This window comes from Mytilus trossulus, chromosome 10 (assembly GCF_036588685.1).
Source record: "Mytilus trossulus isolate FHL-02 chromosome 10, PNRI_Mtr1.1.1.hap1, whole genome shotgun sequence".
Lineage (NCBI taxonomy): Eukaryota > Metazoa > Mollusca > Bivalvia > Mytilida > Mytilidae > Mytilus > Mytilus trossulus.
The window spans coordinates 41,124,243-41,144,492 of NC_086382.1; the positions used below are offsets into that span (position 1 = coordinate 41,124,243).

General features: G+C 31.2%; 1 protein-coding gene across 13 annotated transcripts in view; it reads left to right on the plus strand.

The window, feature by feature from the left end:
- The first annotated feature begins 1,095 nt into the window (after positions 1–1,095).
- The window catches only part of LOC134687354 (MAP7 domain-containing protein 2-like), a 50,874-nt gene continuing 31,719 nt past the window's right edge, over positions 1,096–20,250 (plus strand). For 4 of the 13 annotated variants that reach the window (XM_063547585.1, XM_063547587.1, XM_063547588.1 and 1 more), the window contains exons 1-3: positions 13,530–13,797; positions 14,520–14,906; positions 18,049–18,114. In XM_063547585.1, the coding sequence (XP_063403655.1) occupies positions 13,710–13,797; positions 14,520–14,906; positions 18,049–18,114 (541 nt within the window). In that variant the 5' untranslated portion in view covers positions 13,530–13,709. Of the gene's footprint in view, positions 1,184–8,668; positions 8,790–13,527; positions 13,798–14,519; positions 14,907–18,048; positions 18,115–20,250 lie in introns of those variants that run through there. The other 9 variants (XM_063547584.1, XM_063547583.1, XM_063547586.1 and 6 more) reach the window with 6 other exon arrangements.

Consider the following 20,250-nt stretch of genomic DNA (forward strand, 5'->3'; position numbering starts at 1 on the left):
GGTTTAGCCATGCGATACGGGGTATGCGATACAGGGTAGGTGATACAGACTGGAAAAAAGAACCTTTATTAGATATACAAAATAGCTGTATTTTGTACTAAATATATGATAAATATATATATATACGTGAATTTTGGAATGGTGAATCATATTAGAATTTATCATATATTTAGTACAAAATACAGCTATTTTGTATATCTAATAAAGGTTCTTTTTTCCAGTCTGTATCACCTACCCTGTATCGCATACCCCGTATCGCATGGCTAAACCCGTATCGCATACCCCGTATCGCATGGTAAAACCCGTATCGCATACCTTTTTTTTTTTTTTTTTTTTTTTTTTACTAAAGTCAGTTTTTTAGGGGTTGTTTTTGCTAAAGATTTTTTTTTCTAAAAATAGGTAATTTTTTGGAATGACGTCATTGTTTGGTATTTAACGTCACGTACATCAAGTTTTCATATTGTATGTGACGTCACGAACATCAAGTTTTTACAACATATTTTATGGCACACTCAAAAAAATACAAAACACTTTAAATATATACAATAATAAACAAAATATTTTCAAAATAACAGATTGTAAGGTAACCTAGGTGCTTCGTATAAATAATTGAGCAGTTATTTTAAAGCTTTGAAACAAGACAAAAGCAGAACTGAAGGTAACCCAGTGCTATGGATCAGAAAACAGTTCATATACTATAATACTCTTCTGTTGAAATATATGATAAAGCGTATAATACATGGCAAAATCCGTATCACATGCCGTATCACCCTCGATCAATATCATCCCTCGGGCTGATATTGATGTCTCGGGATGATACGACATATGATACGGATTTTGCCATGTATTATTCTCTATATATCACATCCTTGCATATCAGCAGTGAGATTCCAGTTGAGGGTGGTCCGAATAATTATAATAAATGGGTTTTTTTAACTCTAAAATAAAAAAAAACTTTAAAAAAAAAGCAGACTTGAATTTCTTTTTTGAATCAGTTGCTGTTTAATCCCTTTTTTTCATTTTGTGAATGTTTTGGATTGACAGATATTTTCTGGAATTTTCTCATTATTTTTTTTGTGTATCAAACGGGAGGTAATTCATTCATGACTAACTTGCGCAAGTCTGGTGACGTCACCGAATAAAATGGCGGAGATTGCTGAGTCGGAAACCGACAATCAGCCAGGTAAACAAAAATAAACCGTAAAAACTCCTTTGTAAGACACTATACAAGCCCACCGAGATTAAATGAACATTTGATTATGTATAGGTTCCATCAAATGTGTCCATATTTCATATGGAATTTTACCAGACTATTTTTTTCCGCAGGATTCATCGTCTGTCATTGAATCGCAATGGAAAAATATTCTTGACTCGTGACCATACTTGGTAAATAATAAGTAATCTGACACCAGGAGGAACTGAGTTCAACACATTTATGCTATTATTCTCGGACGACTCTGAAATGTACTTGTCAACTTGATATATGCTAGAAAAAAAATAGAATTACACTTTAAAATACATTTTTTTCCAAACTGAAGTTACATTGTATCATTTGTAGGCTATTCCTAAACAAAACTAAAGACTAATATTTTATAAAAACTTGAAAAAACAGTATTCACGCTTTCTGACAGGAACATCAGCCCAGACGTGTCAAATTACTTTAGGCTTGGAAAAATCATCAGTACAATGCCTAGGCCAGAATCCGAGTAATTCTCCCTATGACAATATCATTGTCCATGTTTGTTCTTTGTACCTGTACACGTTTAAGGGTTATAATGCCCTTTACCGTCAGGCGTCAAACCGTTATTTTCAGCTACTATAAGCGTCAAATTGGTTAAAGCTTTACCGTTATTCGTTAAATTATCCTTAATATCTTGATTCGTCCAAGGTCTCAAGTTATATTTGGTACCATCATTTTCGTAGAAAAAAATTAACGCAATTTGTTCAAATCAAGTGCTATTTGCATTGTCTAAAAGAAAGTGTACATTTATCTTCATGCTAAAAAAATACTGTTAACGTCATTTGGCCTTTTTTATACCATAATTCGTCTTGAAGGTACATACCCCCATTACCACCCTCCTGTTTGCTGCACAGTGTTGATTCAGCCTGAATATTACTTGCATAATGTTTATTATTTGAACAAAGTATATAATTTCTCTGGATAAAGCTCCTGAAGATTGTTGAAACAATTGGAATCACTGCTATCAGGTCGGTCATGTCCGTTCGTGCCCAATATTAAAAGAAATATATTTGTAGCAATACACTATTTACAATTTATGACAAAAATAAGCAAAGACCCATCAAAACAACATCTGATAAACAAATTTAATAATACTTTTAGATATTTGGATGATATTTTGGCTCTCAATAATGACGACTTCAGTATGTATATTAATGAAATTTATCCTGGTGAACTCACTTTAAATAAAGCTAATACTAACAACGACCACTGCCCTTTCCTCGATCTTGATATCTATATCACTAACGGAAAGCTGAATACTAAAATTTATGATAAAAGGGATGATTTTTCATTTCCTATCGTTAATTATCCGTTTTTAGATGGTGACGTTCCCTTGTCACCATCTTACGGTGTTTATATATCTCAACTTGTACGATTCGCTCGTGTATGTAACAATGTCTTAGATTTTAACGAGAGAAATTTATGTATTACTGAAAAATTATTACACCAGGGTTTTCGATATCACAAACTAGTCAAAACATTTACTAAATTTTATCATCGGTATAAAGACATCATTCGTAAATATAGCTCAACATGCAGACTTTTTATACGTTCAGGTATTTCACATCCAATTTTTTATGGAAATATTCTTTATAAAGCACAAAGGTGTCAGTATTCACCTCATAAACTTACAAAACCTTTGAATAGACTTATTAAGAAGGGATATAATTACGATACTGTTGTTAAGTCATTAAAGATTGCATATTTTGGCGTTAATATTGAGTCACTGATGAGGTCTTTGCGTCGGAACTAAACACATTTATTCTAAAAACAGTTGTTGGCATGACACGGGTTATGTTCTTCTCATATATGTTATGATGGTATGATACTAAACCCCTTACGGGAAGGATTGTGCCTGATGTTCATATGATGAAATCATAATCTTTCAGTCAGTTTAATTGAAGTCTGGAGCTGGCATGTCAGTTAACTGCTAGTAGTCTGTTGTTATTTATGTATTATTGTCATTTTGTTTATTTTCTTTGGTTACATCTTCTGACATCAGACTCGGACTTCTCTTGAACTGACTTTTAATGTGCGTATTGTTATGCTTTTACTTTTCTACACTGGTTAGAGGTATAGGGGGAGGGTTGAGATCTCACAAACATGTTTAACCCCGCCGCATTTTTGCGCCTGTCCCAAGTCAGGAGCCTCTGGCCTTTGTTAGTCTTGTATTATTTAAATTTTAGTTTCTTGTGTACAATTTGGAAATTAGTATGGCGTTCATTATCACTGAACTAGTATATATTTGTTTAGGGGCCAGCTGAAGGACGCCTCCAGGTGCGGGAATTTCTCGCTACATTGAAGACCTGTTGGTGACCTTCTGCTGTTGTGTTTTTTTATTTTGGTCGGGTTGTTGTCTCTTTGACACATTCCCCATTTCCATTCTCAATTTTACTAAACATAATTAAGAGTTATTCAACCCCCAAATTCAGAATCTCACTTTATATTGCATGTTTGAAACAATGAAGAAAAAATTATTTATAGCAATACACTTACAAATGTACCAAAACTCGTTTACAAAATTATTAAATACAAGACCAAGTCAAATAAAAAGAGTGTGAACAGACTTAGTGTGGGTGAATCTACAGATAATGTGAATTCTTGACAGATTGCTCATGCATTATGAAAATAAATGAAATTATAAATCCAATGGCTTCTCTGCTAAGCATGTGGCATTAAGCAGTAAGAGAAAAGACTGATCAACTTGAGGACTTGGGCAGAAATTAGTAAGTTATGAATAGGCAGTGATTGTGCACACTCAGATATGAATTTGAAGACAAAACAGAACTCTATATAATTGATACATGTACATGTATGTGATAAGGCAAGTCATCACAGTTCTTTATTCTAATTTGAAAGGTCCATTTTTATGTCCTTTAATCCCTTGAACATATTTACAAGCTCATTCAAGTTGTCCTGAGGGGGGGGGGGGGTGAATTTCAGGGGTAAGACTGTGGACAAAAATTAAAGAATTTTCTTCAGAAAAAAGTATATGTACATAAGTTTTATAATGTAAGCTATCCATTTAGTTATAAAAAACATATATATGCATCATTTTTTTTAGTTTGAGGTTTCATATGACTTGAAACAAATGTTAAAAGAACAAATGATTAACAAATTAATTTAAAAAGTAAAACATAATCAGCTCAGCAAATGTCTTCTTTAATCATGGTCAATGTATTATACTATTCTGTATCATCTTGACATGGTTAACTTAACTTTTTAATTTCCATCAAATATTTCAAACCCTTCAAACTGAATTTGAGTTAGTATTGAAATTTGCAGAAATGGTACATGTACAAAAATGTTTTGTATAAGAAAGGTCAATTATTAAGATCAAATGTTGGGCATGTGTATCTTCATGATCATTTTAATATTTTATACTGTTGCAGATTAAAAAAGATCTACTACTGTAACTTGTAAGCTATAATCATCAGAACCAATCTTGCTGTATCATGTTTAATTGATATGCCTCTGTTTACAAAGATTTAAAGAGGGTATTTTAACAAGTTTTAGAGAGGTTTAAATTAAAAGCAATCAGTAGTTAACCCAGTGTTTAAGGTGGTACCCAACACTTTCACTAAAATTAATTTGGCTCGTTTAATTTTCATAAAATTTTGACAAAGTATTTACTTTGACCCTTTAACAAAAATATAGAAATTTCAAAAATTTTGAACCAACCGTTTTATCAGAAAAATTACACTGGTTATATAGCAGTTTGACAAACACTTATTTTGATCATTGAGAAGCTTAATATTCCCTTAACAACACAACGTAATTAAAACGTTTAGCTGATTTTACAGAGTTATCTCCCTGTAGTGTTAGGTACCACCTTAAGGTAGCACAATACAAAGATTGTTTTACTTCCAATCACTAACCTTTGAAATGCTGTAACTTTCTAATGAATGCATAGAAAATAATAAAAGAGGTATATATAGATAGATAAAAGATTAATCTTTTAAATGAATGCAATATTTTTATTATGCAACCATTATGAAATCAATTATTATGTAATTAGCGGCAAAATGTGGGTAAGTTCACTCGAATGAATTTAGCTCTATTATCTCTTTAACTATACAGAAAATTTTAACGAAATCTTAATCAACACATCGTGGGCTTCTAAAGGGTGTCTCAGATTGTCTCTATGGTGTTTCATTCTCTCATAAATCTCTAATTAGTGTAAACATCCTAACCACATAAAAGAAGATAATGTTTAATTAGGTGTAAAATTTGTTCTATACATTCTATCTGAAATCTGAGACACCCTTTTATAGATAATGGTCATATGAACAACATATAATAAAATCAATCCTCTAGGGATACCTATGCAGAAACTAATTTCATTTGAAAGTGGAAATTTGGTGAAAAATATTTTAGACACAGTTAACATTATAATTGGTTACATAATTGTTGCATAATACTAACATTGCATTAATTTGAAAGAGTAATCTGTTAGCTATCCAAAACTACCACTTTTATAAATTTTCAAGCATTATTAAGAAAGTTACAGCATTTTAAAACTTGGGAGTTGGAGTTATAAAATCTTTGTATTGTGCTACCTTAAGGGTGCCTGAAATACAAAATTTTTTGAATTGTCTGTAACAAAACATGACGATACCTGTAACTTGGCATTGCACAAGGTCATGTTTTTCTCTGGCTGTTTATGACGTCTTTACACTAAATCCATTGTATGTTGGTTGTGTACAAATTGATTGCTTAGTCTTAGAGGCATGATTTTTTTATTGTTAACGGCTTTGAACTAGCTGTCAGATAACAGCGAGTACTCTCAGATCTGTTCATTGCGTCTTTTTGTGTCGGGATGTATAAGTACCCGGCCACGTCCACTTTTATTTTTTGTCTATCTGATGAGTTAAGCCTTTTACAACTGATTTTTATAGTTCGTTCTTATGTTGTACTGTTATACCACTGTCCCAGGTTAGGGCAGGGTTGGGATCTTGCTAACATGTTTAACCCCGCCACATTATTTATGTATGTGCCTGTCCCAAGTCAGGAGCCTGTAATTCAGTGGTTGTCATTTGTTTATGTGTTACATATTTGTTTTCGTTCATTTTTTTTTTTACATAAATAAGGCGGTTAGTTTTCTCGCTTGAATTGTTTTACATTGTCTTATCAGGGCCTTTTATAGCTGACTATATGCAGTATGGGCTTTGCTCATTGTTGAAGGCCGTACGGTGACCTATAATTGTTAATGTTTGTGTCATTTTGGTCTTTTGTGGATATTTGTCTCATTGGCAATCATACCACATCTTCTTTTTATATGATGTGACTTTTAAATTTGATAAAAATTAACTTTAATTCGTTTTCAGGATAAAATATACAAATGTATGGCTTGACTAAAGCAAGGTCTGACAAAGTCTTTTGCTTTGAGTTTCTAGCAAAATTTTCTACTCCTGAAACAAAGAAAGAATGCATTACTTTAGAATTTCCTGATATAGTTTTTTTTGTCAGAACACCAGTGGCGGTTCCCGGAGTTGAAACCTCTGTTTCTTTTGGACGATCTATGCACTTGAATGGGGACATATGTTTGGAACCCCCCTTTTCTCCTTGGTTGGGAACCCAGATTTGAAAGTGATTGAAACTTTGCTTAGTACCTTAAACTTTCAAGAAATTGAAAATATTGAAGTCAAAAATTTCATGATTTATGAAAACAAACATAATCTATACATCCATCCGTTTTAAGCATTGGAAATCAATACCATCAGTTTCTTCGCAGCACGATTTTAAAGATGGCTTTTATTCCCATCTATAATCAGTTATCAATTCTTATTCAACACTGTCATTTCTATTTCATACCTCGTAGTGATGGAATTCTCTTTAATTAGAGTTGAACATGATCAATTTCTTTTATGGCGGGTGACCAGTGATTTTGAGTTATTTATAGAGGTTAGGTTCAGGTAAATCAGTAAATAGGTTGTAATATATCCATGTAGTTTTCACCTTTGAGACTTTTTACTTGATACAGGTGAGATTTTTTCTTTATTCAGAATGGATTCTACATGATGTTTTTATTTTTGTGACTTGTGTTTTATATGTTGGATAGTTATGTTAGCTGTCAGGTTATTTTGACATTTGGTTAAAGGTTTGAATATAGTCTGTCCTTCATCAGGGTGACCAAGTCTAAATGCTATTGCCGTATTGGTGTCTGTGAGTACTGTTTAAAGTTTTAAAATTATTTGTAGATTGTTCATATACATGTATATACATGTACATGTCAGAAATACATTGTAGATGATCTTTGACAAAGTTTGTTTATGGAACATGTTTTAAATTAGTTAAATAACCAGATTCTCTTAGATGTACTTGATTTACATGTAATACGAAGTACTCAGTTTATTTTCAAGATCATATAGAGTGGTTTGGTATGAGTGCTGCACACTTTTCTGCAGACAATTACCATGATTACATTTTGTGCATGTAGCTTGATCTAAGATAAATTATTAATTTGTGGTGTTTGTAACAGTGGGAGGGAAAAGGAAAGGCAATGTGTTACACTTTAAACTTATATTCTCTCTTGTACATGTATCTGCCACAAAATTGAAGCTTTACATGTACAGTATAGAAACTTTTCAACCATTTTTTGGGAAAACAAGTGATACATTTATTGTCCGTTTCTCATGGAGCCATGGCAGTGGCAGATCCAGCCATTTTAAAATGAGGGGGGGGGGGTCCCAATCCAAGACAAAGGGGGTTCCAACTATATGTCCCCATTTAAATGCATTGATTGTCCAAAAAAAGGGGGGGTTCCAACCCCCGGCCACCATATTAACTTCAACATGTTCAAGAGGGGTACTAATTTATTTTCCGCTCAAAAGTGTAAACAAATAAATTGATTTTTCAACGCAATCAATCAAATCATTTTTTTTTCAATTTTTTTTTACACTATATGGTATTGGGAGAATAAGCATTCAGAATATTTATTTTTGTCATCTGCTTGACCAGAATAGTTTTTTAGAAGAAAAATAACATACCCCCCTTGTTTACTTCAAGTCTTCCTCAACTGAAACATTTCTGTTTGTAATTTATTGTATATCAGAAACATTCCAACCAGGTACATGTATTTAATTTTCTGTCCTAGTTAATCTGCTTCAATATTCAATTATAAAAATATTATGATAAGATCTGACATAAACATGATAAGTAATCCAGAAGTTTGATATAAGGTTGGATTTCACTGTCTTGTGTTATTATGATCAGATCTTTGCTTCATTGAATACCTGGTGAATATGATTATTGCTGTACCTAGCAGTACAGGTTGGAATGTTGCCCTCTGGGTATATTATTGTCGTCACATTTCACTCAATTTGAAGAAATAAACATTCATGGTCTATTTCCCTGTATCCCTGTTTAATAGATACTCATTATTTACCCATCCTATTCACCAGGTAATGTTTGTATCCACCTCTCTATGTTTACAATTGAATGGTTTTCTAGTACTAGATGCATGTGTTTGTTTGTCTTTGGAATAATATTGGATTTTCATAACTTGGAGGACGTGACTTGATAATCATGGTTCTGTGTAAAATATCAGGTAAATTATGTTGTATTTTTAATTTCATTTCATTTTTTGGTGGATATTTTAATCAGCCTTGGCTAATTACAATGAAACTTTTAATTGTTACCAGTACATTTATATACATGATATATGTACATGTACTTTCTAATAACCTGATGGTGATGATTGTTTTTAAGTACAGATGTTCTTATATATTCCATGTCTTGTACAAGCAAGTTCTAGGATTTTATGCATGAGTCAGACTCATACAAAGGGACAATTTCACAAAGATGCCAAAAGTTCTAATTTTTGTAAAAATTGGAACATTATTGCAATACCACCACTGTCACAATAGTTTCACACTCATTATTTTATCAGAATCAAACCTAAGAAGGACTTTGTAGCTATTTTGTAGCAGTTTATAAATATAATACTTGACTCTGTATACGTACATTCTTGTAACTTGCCTGAGAATGGAAATAGTTCTACACTATCCTCAGTGTACATGTATGTTCAGAAACTAGATGTACAACACTACATGTACATGTTCTTAATTGACTAGTTATATAATTGGACATAAAGCAAACAAAATTTAATCAGTTGATGTTCATACTTTGTAAACATATATATATCTTTCTGTTCTTTTTTTTCAACTTGTGGTTTTCAAATTCTCAATCTTTCACTAATTTAAAAGTACATGTATCATTCAGATTTTATAGTACTGCCCATGGAGTCAGTGTTATACTGTAACGACCTTGATAGTTTATTACTTTGTTGCTTATATTACTAAGCTGCTCTAAAAGAATAATTTTAAATTACTTCACATTGAGCAAAATGTATATATATATATTCATGTCTGAACCTTTATATATATAGGCGAGTTTGTATTGTGCAAGTGATTTCAGAAGGTGTCTTCTGTTTATCAATACTTTGATGTTTAATTAATACATGTATAAAGGACGCCTCCGAGTGCAGGAATTTCTCATTACATTGAAGACCTGTTGGTGACCTTCTGCTGTTGTTTTTTCTATGGTCGGGTTGTTGTCTCTTTGGTACATTCCCCATTTCCATTCTCAATTTTATGTATAATACCCACTAAAAACACACCTTTTGAATGATAGTACAATTTTTTCAATGTTCTCAGAATCAACCAGAATGTCAATGAATGTAGATAGAGGAATAATGAAGTTTTGCTTTAGAACTTTACAATGCTGAGTTGTACCATCTGATTCCGAGTCTTAATAAAATTGAGAATGGAAATGGGGAATGTGTCAAAGAGACAACAACCCGACCATAGAAAAAACAACAGCAGAAGGTCACCAACAGGTCTTCAATGTAGCGAGAAATTAAGCCTATTTGTCTTTGATTACAATTCATAAGCAGTAAATTTATTACAAGCTAAGTTGACCTATGAACCTGATGATATTTCTTAAACTAACATTTTTGTACACTTTCAAAAACATGTAATTATAATAAAAGACTTTTTATTTTTACTTTGTCGCTGATTTCTCTACATACATGTACATTGTATAGCTGGAAATGGTCACGTCACAATTATGATATAAACATAAATATATATATTTCAAGGTTTGGTTTACATTCATATAGATATGTACATAGATAGATATATATCCTTAATTTAAATTCAGGTATTTGTAGTTATATTGTCATAATGTAATTGGTATGATACACCCCCAGATCATCTTCCCATATCTCATTCATGTGGAATAATCAGTCCATATTCATACCTATATTTGTCATGTTTGTATTGTGGCTCGATGAATAAGGTTTATGAACTATCCCATTATAAGGACTGTGCTTTTAAAGTCGTTGTTATTAACTTGACCTGGTTTAGAAAAACATTCAATATCTTAGTGAATACAGAAGGAAAGAAACGATTTCTCTAGTCATGCTATTGTAAAAGGTCATGTAGAGAATTTCAGAATTCATTCAATTTGCCATGAACATGTTGAATTTAGTTTCAACAAAAAAAATATGAATTAATTCATTTGGATATATAAATATATAATTTACAATACCCACTTACCTGGTACACTTCAAACACATGCACATGTATGCACAGTCAATGCTAAAGTTGCAAGTCTGATATTTGCTGAAACAGAAAGATTTTTTAAAACAGCACAAATTTTGGCATAAAATTTCTGTTAACCTCTTTATTAAACAAAAGGTAATCATTATCTTACAAATATGAATAAAAAGAAGATATGGATGTATGGAATTTTATCAATGAATTCTGGGCAATTTTTTTTTAATAAACACATAACACATACTACATAAACATGATAATTATATAAAGGTCTTTCCTTTAAAAATATGCTTTGCATTACCTCAATTTTTATTGCTTAAACTGGTCTTGCACAGAACTTACCAGGAGGTTAGCATTGAAACAGGTGTGTCATGACCAGGTCTTTTGAATATTTAGCAACTAGGTTATTTGGTGATGTATAGATCGATGAGCATTGCCGGCCCATTGGAACAGGTGTTTCATGGTCATGTCTTTTGAATATTCTAAGCAACAAGGTTATTTAGTGATGATTGTGAAGATCGATGAGCATTGTCACCGTGTTCTGTTGTACGCCCTTGATCATCAATTGAATAATTATTTTTCAGAAAAATTTATACAAATTATAGCAGATTTATAAAAGTATAATAAACACTTATTCATATACATAGAAAGATTGCAACAGTTGGCTTGTATTTCTCATAAAATCGAACGATATAATCAATTGTATATTGTCACAAAGTGGTAGCAGGTTTTATGTAAGTCTCTCGATCAGTGTCCGGGACTAGCTGGATTTCATTTACCGGTAAAGCTGTTGATAAAATTTTCGTGATTTTAAATTGTGGTTGTGATTTACTCATTTCTCTCCTTTTCTGGTGGATTTTTAAGATGAAATTTTCTACTTTTCGATGGATGTTTATTTGTACAGAACACTGTACATTGATGGACGGAGATTTGGTCGATACAAGATGGTATGTAGTAAATATGGTATGTACAACCAATAGATTGTTTGTCATACTTATGTTTGTCCATTATCACTGAACTAGTATACATATTTTTAAGGGGCCAGTTGAAGGACGCCTCTAGGTGCAGGAGTTTCTCGCTCCATTGAAGACCCATTGGTGGCCTTCGGCAGTTGTCTGCTCTATGGTTGGGTTGTCACTTTGACACATTCCCCATTTCCTTTCCCAATTTTTTTTAACATATTCCATTGGAACCCTTGGAATCAATTGCTATTTTTGTATAGCCTTCCTTAGTCTTAAAAAATATGAGGTCTGTAAAGTAGACAGAAAAAGCCAAGTGTTGTTCCTTTATGATCCAATGACAAACTAGTGTAGCCATTTTAAAATGACTTGTGTATTTATAACTTTTAAAGTAAGTTCATGAACATTTCTATAAAATATTACAGCAAGATACCATGTTTATAAACCATCTGTTAATTAAATAAAACTAAGACATAAGCTGGTTTATCATGTGTTAAACGGATAGTTCAATATACCGGTAATAAAAAAAACCCATTGATTTCTTTTGCATTTACATTTTGTAAGTCATTGTAAGTCAGTGATACATTTATAGATATTAAAATCAGCCAATCAAATGACATAAAACTGGAAACAATATCCAAACTAAGTTATCTAGTGCATATACATTGAAATTATATATAAGCATTTATTGCATAGAGAAAAATGTACAAAAAAATAAATATAAACAATGTCAATGATATATTTATAATTTATGCATAATTTGTTTTGTATCATGATTCATAAAGTTAGCAAAATATGGTACATGATGAGAGCAGATTTTTGTATGCATTTCCATTGAAGAGTAACTTTTTTCAAAACAATTTTCTTTATATTTTTATCTTGCACTTAAATGTTCTGTTGAACTAACAGACACTTCTATTTTACCTAGATGCATTTTCTTTTTCACATATATTTTTTTCTGTTTAGAAATCAGGGAGAAGACAAACATTGAGCTTTCGAAAATCATTTTAGCCCTGAAGTGTGTGTGTCATGTGAGACTAGATAGGGGATAAAGGGGTTGCCTGTTTTTTTTAGGCAACAGTTGTCTTGCACAAATCTAAAGACTATCAAAGATGATGTCTGGTTTTTTTCTATTTCCAATATAAGTATTATTTATATGATATGGACTGGAGTCGGTGCCTTATGGTTCTAATCTTTATTCCAATTCCATACTTAGTCTAACCTTTGAATTAGTTATGCAAAATGTGTTTGTAAAAGGAAGGAAATAATAGATATTGTTGACAAATGTTTTGAATTAATCACTTCTGGTAATTACTCAATATTTGATCTTATTTCTAATTGAGCATAATAATTTATTACTTCATATTGCCTGGAATAGGGTGTTATAATTATAGGCTGATAATCATCTTATTATTTCTACCTGAAGGCACCAAATAATTACAAAGCATTGATTGGATGGCAGATTGAGGGGATAACAAGCATTATTTCTTGGTTAAGGATGTGATTAGTATTTTATGTATTGATTTACTTGGGGCTGTCTTTTGTCTCAATTGAAAATGGCGAAAGGAAGAGATTTAAGTACTTATTATAATTAACATACAATGTATATAACATATACTGCCAGGCATGTCTCTATTACAATTTGAGTAATGGTGCCTAGTGGGGAGTAATTATGGATGCCACACCTACAATATATATATAAATAAAGCACATGTTGAAAATTATATTTGTATACTTTTGCATCTGACCTGTTTACATCAAAATTCTAACAATTTTTGCAATTTGCATTTACAAAATGTATACATGTACATGTATCAGAAACTACTGAAAATTGAATAGTATATAAGTAACATTAGACTTCTGCTTCTGCTGTATGGTGGTTGCCATCACTTCTGATTATTCTGCCACTTATAGTGAAACAACAGGCTTTATTTAGAGCTTCTCAGTAGCATGGCTCTACTATGTTGTTGGACAGGGATAAAACTGTTTCCACCGATGTCAAAAATGAAATTAAAACACAGAAGAAGATATTCTGAAAGTAGGTCTTGTTATGATGGGGGTATGGTCAGTTTGTATCAGTATAAATCATGTACATAATGTATCCTGTATCTCCTTTTAATCCAAGTGTTTATAAGCTTTTCATCTGACATGGGAAATGTCTTCACCCTTAACTTGTAATCCTATGGTTGATTTCATTCACTTTTCATCAGATACAAGTTTATTGAAATCCATGTTAAAAGAATAAATTGTTATGGTAACCTTATAAGACCAATTTGAATTTAGGTGAATTTTAAATGATTGATCATGCATATTAACATTGATGCATTGTATCAAAAGTCACCCAGTTTATTAAACCAGAATATTGTTGTGTATAACCATGATAACAAGAAACTGAAAAGTGCTTGTTATTCAAGTCATTTCCAAAAATGTAAATATCAATATTTGGTCATGATTGTATGTTTGTGAAAGTTGTTTGAAAATGGCCCTAACTGACTTTTCCAGATCCAATTGTTACAACTTTACATATATATTTGGTCTCAATGTTTGTGATCCTTTGAATCAGTGTCAAGTAAATATACAATATTATTGTATACATTATTTAAAGTTATGTACATGTAGGCAAGTAAGTTCTAGGGGGATCAATATGCATTTAATTTTGCAAACTGATTATAATATATATATATCCTTAATTAATTATGATTTATAATTTATTTTTTATAAACCTTTTATTAATAATATGAGTTTAATTTTATTTTTCAGATCTTCACAATGGACAAACTAATACACAATTTTTGACAAAAAATGGAGAAAAAATGGATGTAGACAACAAAACGGATTCCATGGAAACAGAAAATATGGTTAATAGTAAAGTCCTGTCAGCTGGACCGGAAGGAGATAGTATTGAAACAATTGGTAATGGTCCGAAATATGACGATATTAAAATCTCCAAAGACGGTGATAATTTTGTGAATATTGACACTGTGAAAAAGCCGTTTTCTGATTTTATACATTTGGATAATATGTCGGCAATGTCTGGTGACAGTGGCGGAATACAGGATACACACTCCATAGCCAGTATGACAGCATCGGGAACAAGTTCTAGTAATAAAAGTCCAAATCATAAAGCAGACACTGACAAAGAAAAAGGTGGGTATTGAATGGTTAGGGGTTTGTTCAAAATTGTTCTTTGATTTGGGAATATATTCATTGTTTATATTGGGATCTTGAAGAGAAAGTTGTATCAAACTAAGTGATATATTATTCCATTTCAGAACCTCTTTTTATATCACTTTGATTTACAAAATGAAGCTTTTAAACTTTGGCAACAATTCTCTGTCAATGCAACTTCATTGAGGAAATCACTTTTTGGACAGTTGTCAATGTTCAACTAAACCATGAAAATTGAATTTGGCATTGACCATACAATATTGAATAATTTGTTTCAATGTTTGTTTGTTTAATTTGATGAATTTTTAATTTACATGTGAAAACAATTGACAAACATAGTTGACATTATCATACTATCCCACCAGTGTCCACTACTTACATGACTTATATTTATATTTCGATCACCAGTTTTTCTGTGTCAATATTTGTTACTGTAATACATTTGATGAAGCCTTTAACAATATAGAAACCATTTCATTAATGGCCAGTGACTTACTATCATTTAGTGTCAAGAAACACTTTGCGATTTAAATGGTCTTGTTTTTATATACACATTATCACATATTTGAAATTGATAATCTACCCCGTTATTATTCTAACCATATCTAAATACAAACAATAAGGGCTCTGTAACCTGCGATAGTGTCTGATATTCATTACGATTGTCAAATGGTCAGCATTTTTCCTAGAGCTTTAAAATTTCACAAGTATTTAAAGTCATAAAGTGGAAAGATCATATAAAAGATTTAAATACAGTGTAAATTTATAACTTTACACAGCTGTGCACAAGAATTTTGATCAGATTTACTAATTAATCGGTTAATTAGGTCGTGGGTCAGCTATTTAGCTTTCTGTTGTTCATTCAAGACAATGGTAAAAGTGGTCTGTATTGTATTGCTCAACTTAAATCTGCCCCAGTGCTTAATAATATTAATTTATGAGTATGAGTAAAGTGACCTTTTCTGGTATCTTCACTATCAATTATAACCATAAGCCGTATGGCCCATTCCAATGAAATATTCTTTAGAAAAAAACATTTTAAGAAATTTATAAAAAATCATAATGAGGTTCGTAAAAACTGTTGTTTGTAAAAGCAACACCTGAAATTTTCATTGGTTTAGAATGTGTATGTGTGTCAAGTTACATGTGGTACCAAAATGAACAGGGAACAACAACTTTTGAGATTTACTAGTACTTTATGTCCATTTATCCAACATATGCTGAACTTGCATTATTACATAATTTTAATAAGAAATTTATTAGAAGTGGTTTTTAATAGGATTTTGTAACATCTGGACGTGAACATATTTTTATCCCATATTCATTAAATACAAATATCACATTATAGATGATTGTATGCATATTATGCAACAGATTTGATAATTGATTGCTTAAATTCAGTGGCAAATATTTCACATGTGTTTTATTGAACTCCACTAATTCTGGGGTTTGTCTTGAAACCAATTTATATCTAATCCATATACATTATATATGAGGAAAGAACCAAGACCTTGAAGACAAACCAGATTTGTAAAATATTGAGGTGTCCAAAAAGATGGGTTTAAATATTGTTATAAAAGGAAAGCCTTTCAAATCAAAGATTTGGATTATTTTAATAGATGACCCATAGGTTGATTGATGAGAAGAATATTCTAAATTGTGTAATAAACTTCTGTCAAAGTTATTAGGGTCAAAAGTTGTAGCTTTGCTTTTTCTCTTTTCACAATAATTTGGACCCAATGCATGGTGACAATTCAACATTCCACTTTGCTAAAATTATTATTTCTCCCTTAAGCTTGCATTCAATAATAAGTAAAAAAATTCATCTCTGCCATGTTACGTTTTGAAATGTTGATTTTAACATGGTAAAATGGATTAGTTGAGCCCAAATTCCGTAAGCACATGTACATGATATTAATGTACAAATACATGTATTACAACACTTCCTGTATTATCAGTTACATCACTGACCATCAAATACATGTAGGTCACAAACCTGTCAGATACATGTTACATACCTACACTTAAAAAAAGCAAAGGGTAGGAACATGATCCTGGGGCACCTGTCAAAGTGATATTTTATTATACAATTACAATAAAATACAAGCTATGAGGGACTTATTATGGCCATATCTACATTAAATCTATAACTAAGTGATTAAGTCTATAAGGATAACTGTTCATTAGCTCTTCTAACTGTCACTCACAAATAATTTGTCCAGATTCGTGTGTTCATTGCTCTCTATATATATATATTTTTATTCTACATTTTTATTCTACATGTATATATATATAGAATCTTGTGTAATAGAAGAAAAGAGCATTATTATTCATTGACATTTAATAGTAAAAACCATCTACATGTATATATAGAAAAGATCTATATTTGCTATTATAAAAATGATTTTTATTGCAAACAAATATACACATAAACAATGAAATAACTACAAATGTAGCAGTTAATCACAGTTCTATAAGCTATTATATCATTACATCGATAAGAATCATACGATATATAGTGATACTAAACTTCATTTTATGGTGTCATGTTCTGTTCTTTAGCACTGACACTTGTTACTTCATACACTTATTCGTTTCTTTGATCTCTCTTTTTATCTAGGTCTTTTGGGTACAAGTTTTGTAGCCCATATTAAAGTCAAGTTAAGGCTGTACTCTAATAATAGGTTATGCATTTCCAAGTTAAAGGACATGCATCGTAACATCATGAACATGTATATTAACATGTACCATGTTTTCATAAGTACATATATTTATAAGGCATGATTCCATTTTATTAATGTTATTTATAATCATATCCAATTCCATGCATTAACTTTGCATAATGAATTAATTCCTAAATTGAATGGCTTTTAGTAAATGTATGCTAGCTAGGTCATAGTTATTAATTTAGGACTTAAAAAGAACATTTGATATAAGATATAGTCGGTTAAGAGCTCATGTTTAACTTGTTGAATTGTACATATATCAAGCCTGACTCTAAAAAAAATTACTTACATACTTACTTCATTGTATATAGTATTATTTGAAATATTTACATATTTTTACAAACATTCGATGTTGTTTTATTTGATTGTTGCTTTATTTTGTGTGTTTTCTCCAGGCCAAATTTTAGTTTCTGCTGGAAGATCAGACATGATCAATCTAAATGGAAAGGTTTTAGCTATAGGCAAGTAAATTTTTAAAGGTCAACATTATTGTAGTGTTATCTATAAGTCTTCAGAATCATTTTGTTCTCTTGTCTAAGAAAAGCATGAATGAGTACACATTACCATAGTTTCTATATTTCTGTATTTGAAAAATTCAGATTTTTTCTTTGCTAAAAGTAATAATGATATTCAAAATTTACAATTTCATTTCACGATTCAAAAAAGAAAGAAATGGCAAATTACAGTTTCAAAGAGTGAATAATTGTGAAAAAGTAAGGACTTTGAAATTCCTTATTTAAGAAATGTTAGCCTAGTACACTAGTCTGCACAGTTAGCCACTAGATGAGTGCCCCAGACTAGTAAAATTTCATTCGGACAAGTAAGTTTTTGCAAAACTTTGTTTGGACCAATAAGAAAATGTCAGAATATTGGTCTACGGACTAGTAGTTGAAAAAGTTTTTGGTGCAGACTGTCTAAGCCATACATTTGAGTTGTACTTGTTCATGCTATAATTAGGCAGCACCAACCTGTAGTGGGGCATGAGGTTTAAATCTCTTGTCACGTTTGTCACACATGTCTATATGTAGCAGTAGTATTCATCTGTACTTCCTAGTATCATACTACACATTGTATCTGTATTTAGACAATTTTCTTTATTTGATCAGTATACAAATTTTGCCAGCCTCACAATTATTATTCAAGCTGTTCATCTTTAAGTGTAAGAGATAAACTTTTTAATCGAAATGTAATTTTAAAGATTAACATGTACAGTAGTCAGTACTCATCGGTAGAATGTATCAAAAGATAATTAGAGGGTAGACATTTTAACACAAATTGGGAGGAATGTCCAAAGATAAAAAGAACTGCGGTCATAAAACTTTCAGTCACGATTTTTGTACTCAGACTCAAGAATCAACCAATAAAAAAACTGGATTTTGTGTTTCGAGCATGATTTTTGTGCTCCGAGCACTGAGCAAAATTTTTTGACTTCAGCCCCACAAGGGAAACAAGTTCTTGTATAGCACATGGCTGTGTTCATGGCACATATAGAATAAAATTCATAGAAATCATCAGTTTGAATTTGATCAATTGGACTGTCACAGGGTGACTTATAACTAAAGTTCAGCTAAAATATGACCAGACATTCTATTTTTGTTTTGATTGTTACATGTATCTGCACATTTGACATCTGCTTTTTCAAAAGCATAGAAATAAGGTAAACCAGACACATACATATCATGCATATATATATATACAAGAGAATGATCAGCTAGATTTTAGTTCACACAAGAAATGATCAAATCAATCTTCATTTATATCGTAAATGATACTAGTTTCAACTGTAGATTGTGATGTTGGCATTGTTATTTTTCTGTAGATGTTTTGTAAAATTTGTCTTCCAATACTCCCACTATTGATTCTGAAGACTTGTGTTGTCCTTTACAAATTCTACTATGATTTGCATGCTTTCTCCTCAGCTGCTTAGTTCTGTGTTGTCATAGCTTAATGGCAGATATTAGCATGCTCTGCTGACTAGCACGTTTGTTTAATTTGTTCAGCTTGATCTTCTATTCTTTTGATGCAAATTTAATGATGCTTTTTTCAGTTTTACATTGATGATTTGAAATAATTATGAAGATAAGATATGACTTTTAGACTAGAGGGAAAAACAAACATTTAACAAGGGTTCCTGATGTAACCTTATTCCTTTGATCTTTGGACTAATGTATGATAAAAAGTAAACCATGTATTGACAATCAATGAGTTTATTATCAATTGTGAAAAAAAAATTACCAAAAAAAATTCCATTATATTTTTTGGTATAAAAATTTGTAGAAGAATAATTCACGCTTTTGTTTATATAATTATAATTTATCATATATATATATATCTAATATTATCTAATATTTACTGAGCAGTCTGTAAAAAATGCCTCAAAATCAGATTTCTAACATGGGATCAGTAATTAATCAGAAGAAGATTTACAAAAAAAAATATGTGTGACTGTATGCATTAGAATGCACATGTACAGGCTTGCTGCTTCTGAGTGAGTGCTTCATGTTGCTATTTGCTTAAAATATGCTGTTGGACCTACACTGTACTTGTATAAGTACTATAAGCTGCACAGCTTCTTATAGTTCATTATACAGAATGAT